The 17520-nt window shown below is 49.7% G+C and overlaps 2 protein-coding genes across 9 annotated transcripts in view; both read right to left on the bottom strand.

Moving 5' to 3' along the window:
- Positions 1–2861: 2861 nt before the first annotated feature.
- Positions 2862–10068, bottom strand: ADIG (adipogenin). Its single transcript, XM_036323721.1, has 4 exons — positions 9831–10068; positions 5931–6057; positions 4224–4425; positions 2862–3438 (listed from the first exon to the last, which is right to left on the bottom strand). Exons 1-2 carry the CDS (start codon positions 9955–9957, stop codon positions 5945–5947), a joined length of 240 nt encoding a protein of 79 aa, XP_036179614.1. The 5' UTR covers positions 9958–10068; the 3' UTR covers positions 2862–3438; positions 4224–4425; positions 5931–5944.
- A 2398-nt stretch (positions 10069–12466) lies between these two features.
- The window catches only part of RALGAPB (Ral GTPase activating protein non-catalytic subunit beta), an 88713-nt gene continuing 83659 nt past the window's right edge, over positions 12467–17520 (bottom strand). For 7 of the 8 annotated variants that reach the window (XM_036321131.1, XM_036321129.1, XM_036321128.1 and 4 more), the window contains 2 exons: positions 17040–17188; positions 12467–16571 (listed from right to left, as the gene is read on the bottom strand). In XM_036321131.1, coding sequence (XP_036177024.1) covers positions 16378–16571; positions 17040–17188 — 343 coding nt within the window. In that variant the 3' untranslated portion in view covers positions 12467–16377. Of the gene's footprint in view, positions 16572–17039; positions 17189–17520 lie in introns of those variants that run through there. The other variant, XM_036321133.1, reaches the window with a different exon arrangement.

Below are 17520 nucleotides of genomic sequence, written 5' to 3'. Positions count from 1 at the left end.
AAAAAGTAGTTTGGGAGGCATGAGAAGCTTTGTGTGGAAAACATGGTAGGTGCTTAATAAAGGTTGGATGGATGGATGGATGGATGGATGGATAGATGAATGATTGATGGATGGGTGATGGATGGATGATGTCTACATGGATGATGGATGGATGGATGGATGGATGATAGGTGGAAGAGTGAATGGCTGTGTACATGAATGTGCGAGCATGAGTACTTGAGTAAATGAATGAATGAATGAATCAGTGAACCATTAGGTGAATGAGTGGATAAGTAAATGAATGAATAGGTAGAGGCTGGAGTAAGTCAATATGTTAGTACCTGAATAAATGAACTTCTAGTCCAGTATAGAAAACCTAACATCACTTCCTTCAGGTGTAAGGAACCCTTGGAAAGAAAGCAAGAGGAAGAGAGAGTAGCCTGAATCTTGACTAAACTGCACTTTCAAGCTTCTTAAAGGAAGCACCACCTCTTGGCTTCCTGGAGAGCTGTGTGCACTGAGAATGAAGTGAAGTGTGTCCATGCTCCGGGCAACATTCCTCAGCCGGGTCCCAGCCCTGGAGTATCGGCTGGGCCGGTTAGGTCGCAGTGGAGTGACTCAGACATGGCGGCCCTGCACCTGGCCACCTGCCAGCACCTCGCCAGGCAGCCTGTGATCCAGCCCACCCACTCACCATCGTCAAGAGCATTCCCTGCCCCTCTGACCCAAGAGGCTCCCCGGGATCACGTGCTATGTGCTCAGCACTCCCTCCCTGCCTTTCTACCTCTCTGAGCAGCTCCCACTCCCCACTATAGTGCTCTCCTGCCCTGTGTGATGTAGTGGAGTCTCATAGGCCTGGAGTTCATCCTCAGCTCTGCCATTTGGGCTGTGTGACTTCAGGCACGTGCCTTAACCTCTCTGAGTCCCAGCTTCATCATTTCAATGCAAACCTTGCCTGCCACCAGGGCTAGTTGTTAGGATCAGAGGGATAATGCATGCCCAGTCTGTGCCTGGCACATGATGTACACCAAACATTGTATGTCCAGGTTGCTCAGCTTTTTGCTTTTGGCAACAATTCATGGAGCATTATAAAGCGCCAGCCAAGCACTGTGCTCAGAGCTCTGTGTGTGTTCCCACAGTCAGTCCTCGCAGAGGGTGTTGGGGGTGGACCTGTGTCTTGCCAGGATTAGCTGTGGACATCCTAACCCCAGGACCTCAGAACATGACATTTGGAAGTAGGGTCTCGACAGAGGTAATCAAGTTCAAATCAAGTTCAAGGGCCCTGATCCAATGACTGGTCCTTATGAAAAGGGAACTGGGACGCTGCATGCGCAGAGGAAGGCGGCGTGACACATACGGAGACCCGTGAGGATGGCGCTGCCAGCAGCTGGGGGAGACAAGGAAGGTTCTCCCCTTCCCAGCACAGGGGGAACCCCCGCCCTGCCTGCACCCTGATTCTGGACTTCCAGCTCCTAGACCTGGAGACTCGACATCCCCCCTCTCAGCTGCCCCATATATGGTACTTTTGTGAGTGACGGCCACAGAAAGCAAATACAGAGGAGACGGTCCCATTTTACTGATGGTGACACGAGGCCTGAGGGGATGGTGGTGGGAGGGTGAGGGGCTCAGGGCGGGAATGGAGCCCGTGTCTCTGCCGACCCCAGCAGCGCCCCCACCTCACCCTGGGACTGTCCTCTCAGATCCCCGAGCTCTTGGGGCTGGGGAGACACACACACTATTGTTCTGAGTTTCCTCATATTTTTGCAAACATCAACAGCACAACGGGAAGCTGCACGGTTCCAGTCCAGGAAGAGCCCGGGGTATTGTGTGGATCCCAGGAAACGCGTCTCAGTTAAGAGTCCGGAAAATAGGCCACTTCCAGGCTCTGCGACTCGGGGCCAGTGACTTAACCGCAATGACCCTGAGTTTCCTCATCTGAAAATGTTACTGCGACCCACTACAGAGGCTGTGATGAAGAGCAAGTAAGAGAACACATGGGAAGCACTCGGCACTGGGCAGGCACTCAGTGGGCTGCTAAGATGGGGATGATGCCTCTCGGGGGGAGCCTATCACTAGGTCACAGGTGTGTTTGTCAGACACACACGTCTCCTGCCTCACAGGACAAAATGCCAGGAAGGCGGCCCCAATCCACACCCAGGGTCTCAGCCCCCACTCAAAGCAGGAGGGCATCTCCTCACAGCCCTCACCACTTACCTGCCAGTGGCCCTGAGGAGCTGTGGCCCCTGCCTGCTGCTGGGTGATCCCAGGAATGCGACCAGATGTCCTGCAGGACCGGCTGTGCCAGCTCCCCCTTGGGGTCTGAGCCCCCAAGGCTCCTCTGGCTCCTCTGGAGGGTCAGGGGGTGGGGTGTGGGGTGACTCACCTGGCTTTTCTAGGTCAGCATGGAGGCTGAACAATGGCCAATGGGGGGTGGGGGGAGGGCAGTGGCTGACAGGGAGCAGTGTGTTTGGAGAAAATTCCAGACAAGCCAGGAGGAAGCTACAGCCACAGGGGAAGTTTGTTATCAAAAGTGTTTATTCAACACCAGGAAAGCTCCCAGCAAAACAGTGACAAAGCTCATCAGCCAGAACAAAGCATGTGTAGAGAGAGGAGTGTGTGTGTGTGTGTGTGTGTGTGTGTGTGAGAGAATGTGTGTGTGTGAGTTTATGAGTGTGAGTGTGTGTGTGTGAGTGTATGAGTGTGTGTGTGTGAGTGTATGAGTGTGAGTGTGTGTGTGTGTATGAGTGTGAGTGTGTGTGAGTGTATGAGTGTGTGTGTGTGAGTGTATGTGTGAGTGTGTGTGTGTATGAGTGTGTGAGTGTGTGTGAGTGTATGAGTGTGTGAGTGTGTGTGTGAGTGTGTGTGTGTGTGTGTGTGTGTGAGTGTGATGAGTGTGGGGTGTGTGTGTGTGAGGGTGTTATTTAGGGCAGCGGTCGCCAACCTTTCAGACCTCAGGGACCACCAGTGGTCCGTGGCCCACCGGTTGGCGACCGCTGATTTAGGGGGTGTTCATGGGCCAGAGGCCAGGAGAAACAGGCACTTTTGTACACATTTTCGGTGCCACCTTTTGTTAAGACAACTTCGCAGTATCTGCAAACTGTAAAGGCACAGATATTATATTCAACAAGTCCTCCTTTCAGAATTTATCCCACAGACAGCAGCACACTTGTGTGCAAAGATACAAGTTCAAGGGCGTTCACGGCAGCCTTGCTGGTGAGCACAGAAACCTCACCCAGCAAATGCGGTGGCTCAGATCCCAAAGGGCGGCTCCCCACCACGCGAGGAACCCGGCTCTAGCCCAGAGCCATAGGGAGCTTCAGAGGGCCCTACGCAGGGAGACGATGGCGTGTCTGGATCTGTGCTTTGGATGGATCATTCAGACGCAAGGGCAGAGCAGGGGAGACCCGACTCCGGGAGACCAGCCAATAATTCCTGCTCCCTTCTTTCTGCTTGCAGTGGCTGATGGAATGTGTGACGAGAGGGAAAGAGGGGACAAAGGTGACACCTGGTGAGACTCGGGAAGGCCTGTCCCCTCTACAGCCCACCCACCCTTGCTGCCTCTGGGGGGCTGGTGGGGGTACAAGGACAGATTGGGATTTCTTCCAAGTGTCTCCCCATGACTGCCCCAATCCAACCTGGTGAACCATCGGCCCAGTGGGCCAGGGCCAGCTCTGGAGCCGCAAGGCTTAGGTTCACATCCCAACTCCACCACTGCAATTCAACAAGTTACTTGACTGTACTGTGCCTCAGTTTCCCCTCTGTGATCCCACCTGATAGAATTCTTGTGAGGGTTAAAAACAATGTGTGTGAAGTACACAGAAAAGCGCCTGGGACATAGTAAGCACTCATTAAATGTGAGCTCTTCTTAAAACAATCAGGTGTATGGTAGACACTCTGAAGATGTTTATAAAGTCAACGTTGTTAAAATCAGCCTGAAGGCCGAGGAGTGAGTCTGAAATGAGACAATGGAGGTTCAGAGCAAGATCCCCCAGCCCTTTGAACAGACGGGAAGGAGGGTCCGGGTTCCTAAATGGGGTCAGGAGGCCCAGGTCAGGGCCAGGGAGGCCCAGGCCCCACAGCTTGTGAATGAATAGACTTGGTCAGGCCCAGAATGCGCATCAGGGTCTCCTGAGCTCAGGCAGCCCCTGTTGCCTTTAATATGGACCCACACGCTCAGGCCCAGCCCTGCCCGAGGACCTCTTCTCAATTCATTTGGCCAACTTCCCCCGTTTGACTGCTTATACCGTCTTCACAGCTGCGGGCTCTTCCCCCAGACCTGGGGGTCCTCCGGAGACTTTGGAGGGAACGAGGTGGGCGTCCCAGAAAAGCGCCTCGGTCGCTGAAGTCCTCTCCCCTCCTTGGTGAGTCTCTCCCATCCACTTAGGCCATTGCCACTGCCCAGCGGACTCCAGGAAAACCAAGCTGGGAGCAACTGGCAGGTTGGGTCTAGGGATGACAATGGAATGAGAGTGAGAGAGGGACAGATATTGGGGGGTGAGGAGGGGTGGGAATTGCTCTGTGTAAATGGACAGGGTCCCCGAGCAGAGTTTGACTATCTCCTTTTCTTACCCCACTAACTGTATGCAAACAAGACAGGCTACATAATTTGTGGGACTCATGAATAATGAGCACGTGGACTCCTTGTTACAAATTATTAAAAATTTCAAGACAGCAACAGCCGAGCATTATACCAAGATGGGCTCTGCTGAACATGGGACCTCATGTGCCCACACAAGTCACGCCCCGTGAAGTTGGCCCCATGCACAGGACTGTGGGGAAAGGGGCCTCAACTATCAAGGTCGTGACCCGGGAAGGCTAAGAATCACTGTAACTGAGGGCACATGACGGTCCGTGCTTCTCAGCCCCACCTCCTTCCTCCACTCGGACTGGCAGGGGCTCCAAGTTGTGACCCACGGGGCAGAGAAGGGGGTAATGACATGTTGCAGGGGCAGACTTCGGAGGAGGGCAGGCCCTGATGGCCAGGGGAAGAGAGAGATAATGAAAGAGATGGAGGATGGGGTGGGACTGCATGTGGGGTGGGAGGCAAAGAGAGCCATGAGGCGGACCCCCAGCATGGGGCTCGTGCAGCCAGACCAGCAATGGGAGTGCTGTTCATGGCGATGGAGTGAAGTTAGCAGGTCACGTGTTGGGTTTTGCTTTGTTGGGTTTAGCAAAGGGAATAAGCCATCCCATCCTCAGAAGGAAGGCTAGGCGAGATACACACATTTGGGGGCCCCTGGCGGGGAGATGGCGTTTAGCCCCATTGGATTGGATGAGGCCACCTGGTGTGCACAGCTGCGGGGCTCCTTCATGCTGGGCACGTTACCTGCGGCACTGCTGCCCTACGTCCTCGATTGTAAAATGGACACCAATACACCATCCTCCTTGTGGGCTTTCATAAATGCACGTGTGAGAGGGAAATGCTCAGTACAGGCCTGGTACCCAAGGAGTATCAGCTGGCATTATTATCAGTATTATTTTATCCCTCCTACAAACATCCATTGAGCCCCCACCGTGGCAAAAGATAAGGGAAAGCAGAGCAGGGGGGCCGTGAGGCTGGGAGAGATGTCCGTAATAAGGAGGGCAGTCGGGGGGACCCTGCTGAGAGAGTGAATTTGAGCAAAACCTCAGAGGTGAGGGAGTGCACCACGCGGATGTCTAGGGGAGAAGGGCTCCAGGCGGAGGCAACAGTCAGGGCAAAGCCCCCAGGGAGAGTTGCAGGAGGTGAGGCCAAGAAGCAAAGGGTGGGGGACCTTTGTAAGGTGGCTCCCACATGGCAAGAACAGGTCTCCCACACAATGAGGCAGAAGGTTCTCCGACGCGGCAGAGATGGCAAACTCTGCAATGGCGGAGGGAGTCAGCTGTCCATCTGGCAGCTGCCCGAGGCTGTGGACAGTCTCTGAGGCTGCCCTCCCCCTCCTCCCCCCGCCATCTCCCAGAAAGGGCCTCACCTGGCAGAACTGGCTCACTGGCCAGGCCTCTCCTCCTCTTGGCTCTGGAGTGTACTGTCCCACTCCGCTGGGCCTTTGCTCCATGGCTCCCAGTCAAAGCACAAATCTGACTCATTTTCCTCTGAATCTGTGGAGGAGTAAGACAAGGTTTCTTGGAGGGTCACATCCTGTCTCCTATCCCTGATCCACAAGGAGCCCCCTGCCAGGCCTGGGCATCCTTGCAGCCTTGTCTGAGGCCAGGGGGCCAGCCCTGAGACCCCGGGAAGACTTCAGGGCCTAGAATGGTGACCAGGGATCAAAAAGGTTGCTCTGTAACTCACCAAGAGGCCCTGTCCACTACTAAACAGGGAAGGACCCTGAGGTGAGCAAACGGCCTACCTGCATTGGGAGCGGTCCAGGAGCAGGCACGGAGGAGACACAAACCCAACCATCCATTTGTCCACCCGTCCATTCATTCACAAATATCTGAGTATACAGGTACAATGATTTCCATTGCAGCCGTTTTGTGGTAAAATACACACACACAACAAAGCACCCTAGAAACCATGTGTGTGCACATCCACCATGAGAGTTCCAGTTGGTCAAAGTATGGCACAGTCACACCTAATGGAGGCCCGCCCGTCCATCCGGTGGCAGGTCATGAAGCTATTACAGGAACTGCATTGGGTCTGTACCTTTCTGCTTGCAGGATGTCTATGTATTTCAAGCAAACTTCAGAGGAATTTATGTGATAGAATTCCCCCCCCCCCTTTTTTAATAGGAAAACAAAGAATACTCCCTCCTCCATTTATTTTAAACCTGCAGGTGTCATTAAATAGGTGCATGAGCTTGCTCACATGGCTTACCTTGGGAAGCAAAGGGAGAAAGGCTAGAGGGCAGAGGAGGTTGTTATTTTTCTTACTACATAGACTCTTATTTCACCAGCTGCAAAGCAGTAAAGAAGGCTGAAAAAGGCCCTCAGATTGCAGACCAAGAGCCGAAGTTAGAAAAGACTGAGCCTCATTGTCCTCATCTGTAAAATGGGCACAACAATAGCCTCTTCTATAATGAGGGTTAACTGAAGTGAGATTTGTAAAACGGGCATTCAATAGTGTTGGCAGTTATCAGTTAAAAATCAGCGCCATAGCTTGAAGTGGCTGATCTTCACTAGATATGGCGATTGTTTTCTGAACACGTACTATGTGCTACATGTTTTACATACCTCTTCTCATTTAACCCTCTTAACGACTTCCTGAGGCAATTACCGATGTTTTTCATATTCTACAGTGGGGAAGGCTCACAGCCAGGAAGTGGTCCTGCTGGACTCAAATGTGCCTCCTGTACTAGGTGCCACGTGTTCCATTGGGTGCACCTGTTTGAGGTCGGGGACCTCAAAGGCAGCTTTGAAATTAACAACTCACTCCAAGGACCAGCTTGAGGAGCGGTCAGGACCCTCAACAGGCATAGCCTATGGTGCCCACTTCTGTTTTAGCCCTAAGTCCATTTACTTGGAGGTCTCCCCTCTTCTTTCTGCAAATTCCAGGGTCTTCCCCTTGAAGGACACGCCTGGCTTGGTCCTCTCTCACTATATAACGGCAGGGGGTTAATGTGTCCCCATGGCCAGCTTCCCAGGGCTTACCAGAAAGCTTCCTTCTCTCCGCCCACTTGCTTCCCCCTCAACTGGGGAAACTGCATACTCCTTGGCCACATTGGCCACGAGGTATGTTGCTCAACCCTTGCCTCCTGTGCCCTGAAACTGCCCTGTGGAGCCTGGCCAGGCAGGGGTGGAGGGGAGTCAGAGCTACTTTGTCTGCTTTCCACTGGATTCCAGACAAAACTGACTCCAATAAAGAGATCCACAACAGATATTAAACCACAGAGGAGGGTCTTGCAAGCCCCAGTCCCCACCAAACCCTGGCAGGCCCAGACCCTGGATTTGGACCAGTTCCCAGCACAAGGACAGAACAGACGCAGTAATACTGAGAGTTCCAGGAAGACAGAGACGGTGAAGGGCCGCTCAACTCACTTTAAGGGGCAGTTTCTGTTCATTGCAAAAATAACAAAAGAACCCTGGCCGGCATGGCTCAGTGATTATAGCGTTGGCTCGTGCACTGAAGGGCTGCAGGTTCGATTCCCAGTCAAGGGCATGTACCTGGGTTGCAGGTTCAATCCTGGTTGGAGCACGTTTGGGAGGCAACCAATTGATGTCTCTCTCTTTCACATCAATGTTTCTCTCTCCCTCCCTCTCCCTCCTCCCTTCCACTCTAAGACTCAATGAAAAAAATATCCTCCGGTGAGGATTAACCAAAAAAATTAACAAAAAGAATTTATTTATTGGTTGTTTCAGGTGAGATGTCAGCAGGTAAACTGCCTCTCAGGAGAAAGGTGAGAAGGGGTGGGGCAGGGCAGGTGCAAGTAGCTTTCAAGCAGGGCCTCCAAGGAGAATGAATTGGAGGAAATCAGAGCCTTAGACCTCAGGGAAGATGTCCCTTCCCCTTCCAGAGATGCCACTCAAAGCCACTGCTATTCTTCCTCCTACCCTGACAAAACCAATATGGACTAGATCATTTCTCAGCCTGCAAGCACCTACTATGTGTACCTGTGCTGTGTGCCACACCCTTGCTGTGCATCTCTCCAAAAGGGCAGGGACCATTATTATCTCCATTTTGTAGATGAGAAAATCAAGGCTCGGGAGGGCTTGTCCAGGGCTACACAGCTGGGAGGTGCCAGAGTCTTAACTACTCCCTTGGTGCGTGACCTCGGGCAGGTGGCTTCTCTCTCAAGCCTCAGTTTCCTCAGTCGTACAGTAAGGACTACTTCACATGGTTATTCTGGGACTAAATGAAACATTACGCATCAGGTACTGAGCACAAGTCCTAGTGCACAGGTTCAGAAAAGCCCAGCTGTCATTATGAACTGTTGAGGGGCAAAGCTGGAATCTGGGCCCACATCCCCTAGACTCCAGACCGACGGCTGTTATAGCCATTACACAGACACATATGCTGACTCCACCAGCCACTGCCCGATGCCCGAGGGCCGTGGTGTATCCTGGGAATGAGGAGATCATTCTCTAAAAGCTCTCACCAGGAGCTCCCAATATTTACACCATGACCCCCACATTTGAAATCATGGGGTAGTTTAGGGGGTGAACTACTCACCCCGTCTCAATGCCATCTGACCAGAGGTGACAGCACACTCAGTGCCCTCCCTGCTTGCCCAGTTGGCCAAAGTTCATGGGGCTGAGGAGCAGGAGGTGGGAGGTCAAGCTGTCCTGAGGAAGAGCTCAGGAAGACAGGATGGGCAGGGTGTCATTCCTGCCACATGGCCAAGCTGCATCCCTGCCCACCCCCAGCTTCCAGGGGCCAGCTCCACCCCAGCACGCTGAGCTCAGGACCCTATGTCCCAGAGAAACTGGGTCCTCCCTGATGTGTGGTCCAGGGGAAAAGGGTGAGTGGTCACTGGCCCCTGATAAATGCCTAAGGCTGCCGCCTCCCACTGTGCAGTGTTTACTGCACAAGAGCACGGAGCTGAAGGGTGAGAGGGACTGAAACCCAGCCTACGCTCTGCTCTCAGAGCCTGTGCCCTGGCTGCACTCACAGGAAGGGACACCTTCTACTAATTCATCTGCCCAGAGGGGTCACCACTTTCTGAGGGCCATGGCTAGCACCAAAGACCTTACATGCCAGTCGTGGCCCTGAGGGGACACAGACACACACACACATACTGCTTCCCGGCCGAACTCAGGGATTCACCCTTGAACTCTAAGAAACTAAACTACCAAATTAGTCATTTTCTTTTTCAGGTGACCGCTTGTTGGCTCTGAGCCAGCAGTGAAAATGCCCCCAAAGAAGCTCCTCTCTCCGCAGTGGTTTCCAGACCCCTGCCCAGCTCCAGGATTAGGGCCCAGCCTGGGTGGCTCACCTTGGCTAAGTAAGAAGCGAAACCAGACGATCAATAAGAACAACAGCAAGGCCACGGGCAGGCCGAGCCAGAACACCAGGAAAGAGAACGTGAGGTCGTTCACCAGCGGCACCAGAGGGTACTTCATGGTGCGTGTGAGGCCAAGCCGGGCCAGCCTGAGCTGGGCTGGCAGGGCTGCTCTGGGGATCTGGTAGGCTGGGCCATGCTCTGCTCTCAAACCAATTGTGACTGAGCTGGTGACGCAACAAGGAAGTTACAGTGTCCTTCAGGGAAGGGAGAGCTATTTGGATGAATGGTCAGGAGCCGGGGCAGTGAGAGTTAGCCTGGGCAGGCCTGGGTTTGATTCCCTGCTAAGTTGCTGTTGGGTTCATGTGCCACCTCCGGGATCCTCTTGTAGGATGGGAATAATTCTTTCCTCACCAAGCTGCTAAAAGTTAGAAAAGCAAATGCTGGGATAAGCACTGCCCGCAGGTGGGTGTTCATATATTGGAGGTCACAGAATCCTCTAGGAGCCAGCTAGGTCCCTGATCCCAAAATTCAGGCTCCATGTGCCCACACTTACACTTTGTGGGAGTGGTGGGGACTGCAAACCGGATGGAGCGTAGAGCCTACAAAGCAGACAGCTGTCCCAGGAACTGATGTGTGGGAAGTGCAGGTCCAGTACAGCCAGCTCTTCTGACTTCCAAGACAGCCAAAGCATCGGAGTTTTTATGTGAAATCTGCCAATTTAAAAATACTGAATCAAACATTAAAATACTGTTGGCTAAACAAAACAAGTCTGGTGGGCCAGATTGGGTCACTGGGCTGACACTTAAAAACTTTCTAACAAATAGTAGGCCCTCTGTAAATGATTCTTATTTAATCAGGAAGCTTTGGCACCTCTCCTTATTAGGGAGTTCAGTGAAGAGCTTCTAAGGCTTTAACCTTGTTCCTTCATCTCCCAAGTGGGCAGAATACTCTCAAATGCCATTCTTACCTCCTCCCACCCCCCTCATTCACTCATTCATTCATGAAGTGAACCTCCACGTGCCAGGCCCTGGGGAGGGAGGCCCGGGAACTCGCAGAGCCTGATAGTCCCTGAGCTGGAGCCTGGTGGGTGCAGGAGGTCAACACAAGTGGCTGCTGTGTGGGAGGGAGGCAGCAGCACGGTGTTCTCTAAGAGGGTCCTTGGACCACCTGCCTGTCACTGCCAGCAGGTGGGTCCGGGGTGCAGGACACTTGGGAAACACGCTGATTCCCATGTTCACCCTGTTCTACAAAGTCAGAACCTCCAGGGGCTGAGGCTCAGGACTCAACACATTAATGGGCAACCATTCTGTTGCAGACTTGATTTCGAGACCACAGCATTTCACGGAGCACAGGTTGGAAAGCTGGGCAGACCCAGTTCCAGGCTGGGGGAGCAGCTGCACAAAGTGGGTGGTAGACGTAGAAGGAGTCATGGGTTGAAAGGACCCCCTTCTAGGAAGCCACCAGCCTGGGGAGAAGGGCAAGAGGGCCAGCCACAAGACAAATAAGGGAGGGGAGCCCGGCCAGAGTGGCTCGGTTGGTTGAGCATTGTCCTGTGCACCAAAAGGTTGCCAGTTCGATTCCCTGTCAGGGCACATACCTGGGCTGTCGGTTCCATCCTTGGTTAGGGCATGTACCACTCATCGACGTTTCTCTCTCACATCGATGTTTCTCTCTCTCTCTCTCTCCCACCCTTCCTCTAAACATGTCCTCAGGTGAGGATTACTTAATTAAATAGATAGCTAGATAGCTAGAGAGGAGGAAAGAGTGGGGAGAGCTGGGGCTTGGAGGGCCAGTGTGTGTAAAGGGAGCCTTAGCCCAGATGTGGGACAACCAGAGTCCTCAGAGGAAGTCTGGGCAGATGGTATTAGAATGTGTGTCCAAGAAGCAGTGCCTTGATGGGCTGTGCCACTCAAGACCCAGAGTTCAAGACCAGAAACTAGGTGGGCTGGGTTGGGAGTGATTTCTTGGCACCGGGTCCTGAAGGGCCTGGGGTCAGAGAGAGCAGGACAGCCAGGTGAAAAAGGCTCACACACACATTTTCTTGTCAGATCCCAAAACAGGGCCACTGTGCAGCCAGCCCAGAGAGAAGCCTCCTAGGCCCCCAGGGCTGGCTGGAGGTCCTGGGGTGGGCAGGTGTGGACACAACTGCAGGGAGGTGGCTCCCTGGCACAGTCCAGGGACCGCACACTAACTTCACATGGAATCAGTGCCAGGCTGGAGGGGGCGGCTCTAGGCAAAGGCACCCATCTCCACTTCAGGGAGCATGACCACCCATGTGTCATCTAGGCATTAAGATGCTAATCTGGCCCCCTAGAACCCTCTGCAGCCAAACCTCCCCCACTTTCCTGACTGGCCAGCTTGGCAGAGCTCAGTCCTCTGTGGGCAGAGAGCACAGTGCGTTCCGTGTATCTCGGGACTGCTGCTCCTGGGATGTGGCCTCTGCTGGCAGGGACTTCATTACACAAGCTCCTTCCAGCGCAGAAGCCAAATACTTTGACCAAGTCTGAGTACTTGATGAGACTCCCCCAAACCAGGAGGAAACCTCCCAGATCTAACATTGGAAAGAGTAAGTTAGAACACCCAAACAGGAGTCAAACCCCGGCCGAGGACCAAAAGCACACACGACGTTAGTAGATAAGAATCTCCTTAAAATTTAATTGACTAAATGTATTACATTCAATATTCCATGGGTTTCTTCTGGACAAAGGATCGGCATAAATACAAACAAGCCTCTGGGCCTTCTTCCCTAACCAACGAAGAGAAAACACAGGAGGCGAGGGACACGGCCTTCATATTTACATTTCGCCTTTACTTTACAGTTCAGAGCCAGAAATATTTACAGAAAATACAATAAGAAAAAGGTTATGTCTTGGCAACGTATTGAAATTCATACAAATTGTATATATGGTTTCAAGCAAATAATGATACTGCTTATCTTTTAGCCACAACTGCCAAGCCCTTCGGAGGAGAAAGATGTTCTTGGTCACTGCAAGAGACAAGGACTTGGGAAACTTGGTTTGCTTCAACAAATATTTATTGGGCGCCTACTATATGCAAGGCACTGTGGAATCCCAAATTATACCTCTTCCCTCACCATTATAAAAAAAGAAAAGCATCTGAAGAACATGAGTTGATACTCTTGAGAAAAACACTATACAGTAAGTACATGGCTTCTTTAGCTACCAAGAAAAGAACCCCCGTTTGCTTCCACATTGAGCGGGTGGACTACCTCCAATCTCTCTGTCTCAGGAAAAGAGGCTGTCATGGAAATCCTTAAAACAGACCATCTAATGCAACTTACCATTTCATGTAAACATATGAACCATTTTTTAAGGAAGATATAACCTGAATGGGTTTTTAAATGCTGAATGGAGAACTACTGCCAGCAGGAGTGTCAAATTATCTCTATTACACTTTTTACCAGCTACTTTTTACAAACCAAGCCTCTGAGAAATGCCGACTCCCACTTTGGGTAAAGTTCACCTGACAGTAAAAATAAATACTCTTGAAGACTCTGCCTTTTTAAATAGCAGTCTGCAGAACCTGACAGAGTTCCTCCGTGCACGTAGAAGTAACCGTTTGTGAAGACCTCGCGACATTTCTGGCCAAAGCTGTAGGTTTTTGTATTTATGAGGCCAGAGGAGAATGGGTTGCCCTGAAGTAGAGGACCTGGAAATGGTGAGCAGCATGGATGCGTGTGTGTGTGCACGCACGTGTGTGTGTGTGTGTGTGCGTGTGTGTGAGTGTGAGTGTGTGTCTGAGTAGTGTCAACCCACAATGTAAGTATTCCTGTCAAACAGCCAATGGGCAGGAGAAGGGGGAACTTAGGGGGAAGCACTGAACAAAAGGGAAAGTTGGCTGAACAAGGAAAGGGTTAAAAAGGCAAAAGCCCTGTTACTGTCCTCAGTGCTTCCAGAGAGAGGAAGAGGAAAGCCTCCATCACCAAGCGCAAACTAGAAGGATGAGTAACTACTTGACTCTGTCCCTTGGGTAATGCTTTTCTTGTCATGAATGCCACGCTCATCCACCTCCCGGTGCACCCGTCACATACAGCAACTAAACTAAGCCACAGGCCCAAGTGGTCACGGCTTCCCTCCAAAGGTTATGAGTGCACGCTAGCAAGCTTATAAAGTGGACTTCTAAAAACTGTTACTAGGGACTAAATATGCTCCTCTGCCATTATTCTACTCAACGTGACTTTAACAAAGGTAGGTAGGTGACCTTAGTGACCATGAACTCAAACCCGTAATTCTAGTGAAAGGTGCAAGGCTCTTACCACACCTCCTTTTAAAGCAGATGTTATTTTGAACAGAAGGAACCAGCACCTGACGAGGTCGCATACCTCGTACTGTTTGTGCCTTACATACTGGACTTCATAGTCCTGAATCCACCTCGCCTTCCCTGGGAGACCACTAGATCTTTCAGGTCACAAATTCCATTCAACACAGATGTTCACTTATCAAAGCCATTCGAATTACAAGGAGTTGCCAGAAATTGTAGCAAACTACAGGATCAGGAAGCCTACCTGCAACATGCACACCACAGTACATTTTGCTGACAGTAGTAAAACTAAGCCAAAGGTAAAAGGTTTATCTGAAAAATCTCACTGAGGAAGTACACCTACATCAGCTATTTTTAACCTCTGGAATGTTATAAGTTGCACATCAGTTTATAGCCTTCTTTGTTCACAACCACTAGAACAAGGGCCCATTTTCCCCTTGAACGGTCAATCTGGAACTTCCATGAAAACTGTTAAACCTCGCCTTATATCTGCTGAGCTTCTAAAACATTTTTAGAGTAGAACTTCCTAAACTTCATCATACATACCCCTCCTCCATGCTACCACCTGGAAACATCAATTTATTGCCCAGATTACAAAGAAAATCAATTACTGAATAACATCATACCCTGAATGGAAAATGGAGTCATAGGTTTTACCTGAGCTTAAAACAAACATGACGAAAAAAGTATAGCAAACTTAAAACCAGGAGCCGCCCACATTTCTTGCTCATACATGACAAAATACGTACTTCTGAAACAGAAGTATCTGCACAGGGAATTAGGCCCTACACACTATCCTCTGCCCCCTAATTATCAAAACATCAATCCAAACAGACCATTGCATCCCTAACCTACAGAATCTATTGATATCAGACTTCAGGTGAGAAATCACCCCTTATACAACTGTGATCACTCCTTTTTGGACTTTAAATGTCACTTATTTTCTTAACATAAAATGATCTTAATAAAGAGGAAAGTGCATAAGAATAGGAGAAATAAGCAGTGTCTACTCTAGAGCTGTAACAGGAATCCTTGTAACGATGTTCTGGGTCTGGCCACCTCAAAACATTTATCCCTGGCAGAAAAGTAGCAGCGAGGTAACAAGTATTTCCAAAACCCGGGCTGGGATTTGTTGTGCCTTCAGCTGGCAAAGTCCAGAAAATATGACAACAATAGCCATTTTTCACAGCAGCCACCCAAGGAGGTGGTCACTAATGTTTGTCAACAGTGATGAAATCCAGTAGCTCTCTGGGAGAGATCTGAATTAGTGGTGGTGAGAGGCTATTTCCTGAACCCCAAATTAGAATCCTTCATAAACTACTGCAGTCTCCTGCTTGGTCCTGAAATAAGAGACAATGAATGAAACCAAATAATTTTTAACCCTTGTTGTGAATTTATATTTCTTACTATTTAACCAAGAAATTACCAAGGAATTACAAATGTTTACCCTGTCATTGTGTCACCAAGCTAGACAATACTGGAGAGAGTGGAGGCATCACTGCTGTCTTACAACTTCTACCCCCACAAACTCCTTCTGTCCCCCTATTAAAGGACAGGGCCATGCCTCCATATTAGATCTGCTCCTAGGCTGCCCAGAAATGAGGCTTTCAGACAGGTCTGTGCAGTAATGAACATAACAACTTTCTGAAATGTGGAGAGAAAATATGAAAGATTTTAATGCCAGACTTCATATCTGAGCCAAAAACAAGTCCTTTCTGTCAGCTAGACAGCTGGATGACAGACAGATGACAAGTGGACCTAATGAGTGAGCAGAAAGTTGAGATTTCTTTCCTTTTCCTCCATGCTATCAACTTGAGTCTTCAAAGGTCCTGAAGATTCTGAGACAGATTTTAATTTTGAACACAACCTCCTAAAAAGTGAGGTATAAAATTATCTTCAACTTCTAATTTGCAAATTTGATACTACCAATGCAAGTGTTTAACTGAGATGCATAAAAGCCTTTCTCCTCAAAAGGCTCAGATTTAACTAAAATTGTCACTTTTAAAAGAAAGTTTATGGCTAAAATGTATATCATCATTACCAGAAGGAATATGATTGTGTCTGGAGCCCATTTCACTAGAAAGCTGGAAGTCTTCTATCAGAAGGGTTTAAATGTGTTTCTTCTATTCTGGTGATTAAACAGTAAGCTCTTGGGGAGTGATTTGTTTTTATCTTTACAGTGATCACCTATCAAATTGTTTTACTTTGATATTATAGCCCCAAACTGGAGTTGAAGAGTTCTAGACAGTTCAAGAGTCTAAGAACTACAGTTCTTGAGTCCAACCTCCTGGAAAAGTGAAGTATAAAACTCTGGCTCCAACTGCTTGTTCCGGTACTTGTTGACAATGTCAGTGATTTTCTGTTTCCGGCGGACATGTGGTGGACTGTAGGAGTCACTCTCCAGCCTCTTTCTTCTACAAATATTAATTACAGTCTGCCTCACCAGGAAACCTTGAAAACAGAAGGTTTTAAAACAATGTGAATCATCAGTCAGCTAGGTGAACTCTCAGTACTGAAGTGAACTATTCTCCACAAACTCAAACTATCAGCCCATTTGCGAAGCTCTTCCCATCCCCAGAGAGACGGACAGAGCTCGATGAAGATAAAACTATCAGAAGAAACATACAAAGACAAGGAAAAACAGAATAAAAATCTGGTCTGATGACCCAGTTCCTGCCCTGGATTACAAATAACTATCTTCATTTTCTAATACTGGAATTTTGTGAATTATAGTTTTACTCATACTTCCTAGATTAAGCACACTTCAAAGCTTGCTTCCTTTTGAACAAGACCACAGAATTTTTCTACATGTGGGCCCTATTTAGTAACATATTTCCTTATTTCTACTTCATTTTGGCTCATAAAAATATATTTTAAAAAAAGACACGACAACCCTTCAACCACATGTGAAGACCTTACCGAGTGCTCGCCTGCTGACGATCATCCCATCCACAAGAGGTATGACCATGTTAAATTTTCCAGTGGCTCCTTGAATTTTTATCCGGAATAATCCAGTGTTTAAAGGGTGAATGAAGATGACAGGAACTTCCTTCTCAAGAGTGGTAGATCTTAAAAAAGGAAAACACTTTTTACCCCAAATAGTATGTGTAATATAAGACTACCCAGTGACTTGTTTTCAGGAAGAGTTTGATAAGAGCCAAGGGGTCAGTCTGCTGAGGCCTCTTCCTGGAGGCCCCTGATGAAACACCCCAACACCTGACCCTAAATACCCATCACTGGGGCTGGGTGTTTTGAACGGACAAAAAAGGCACTAAAAATGTGCTTAGAAAACCACTGGGGACATGGAGCGGAAGAAAAGGCCAGAGAAATCTATTGGGGGAGCTATGAATCTAGCAACCAGCTATGGGGACTTGCACTCAGTTCCTCTTCATTGTAAGGA

Source organism: Myotis myotis, unplaced genomic scaffold (assembly GCF_014108235.1).
Source record: "Myotis myotis isolate mMyoMyo1 unplaced genomic scaffold, mMyoMyo1.p scaffold_m19_p_9, whole genome shotgun sequence".
In the NCBI taxonomy this organism is placed as follows: domain Eukaryota; kingdom Metazoa; phylum Chordata; class Mammalia; order Chiroptera; family Vespertilionidae; genus Myotis; species Myotis myotis.
Note: the sequence above shows the minus strand (reverse complement) of the source record. Positions and strands in the feature narration are given on the sequence as shown.

Coding starts and splice junctions, on each gene's coding strand:
- ADIG (XM_036323721.1), bottom strand. CDS start 9,957: ATGAAGTACCCTCTGGTGCCGCTGGTGAACGACCTCACGTTCTCTTTC. Junction 6,058..9,830: donor TCGCTTCTTACTTAGCCAAG/GTGAGCCACCCA, acceptor ACTCCTCCACAG/ATTCAGAGGAAAATGAGTCA.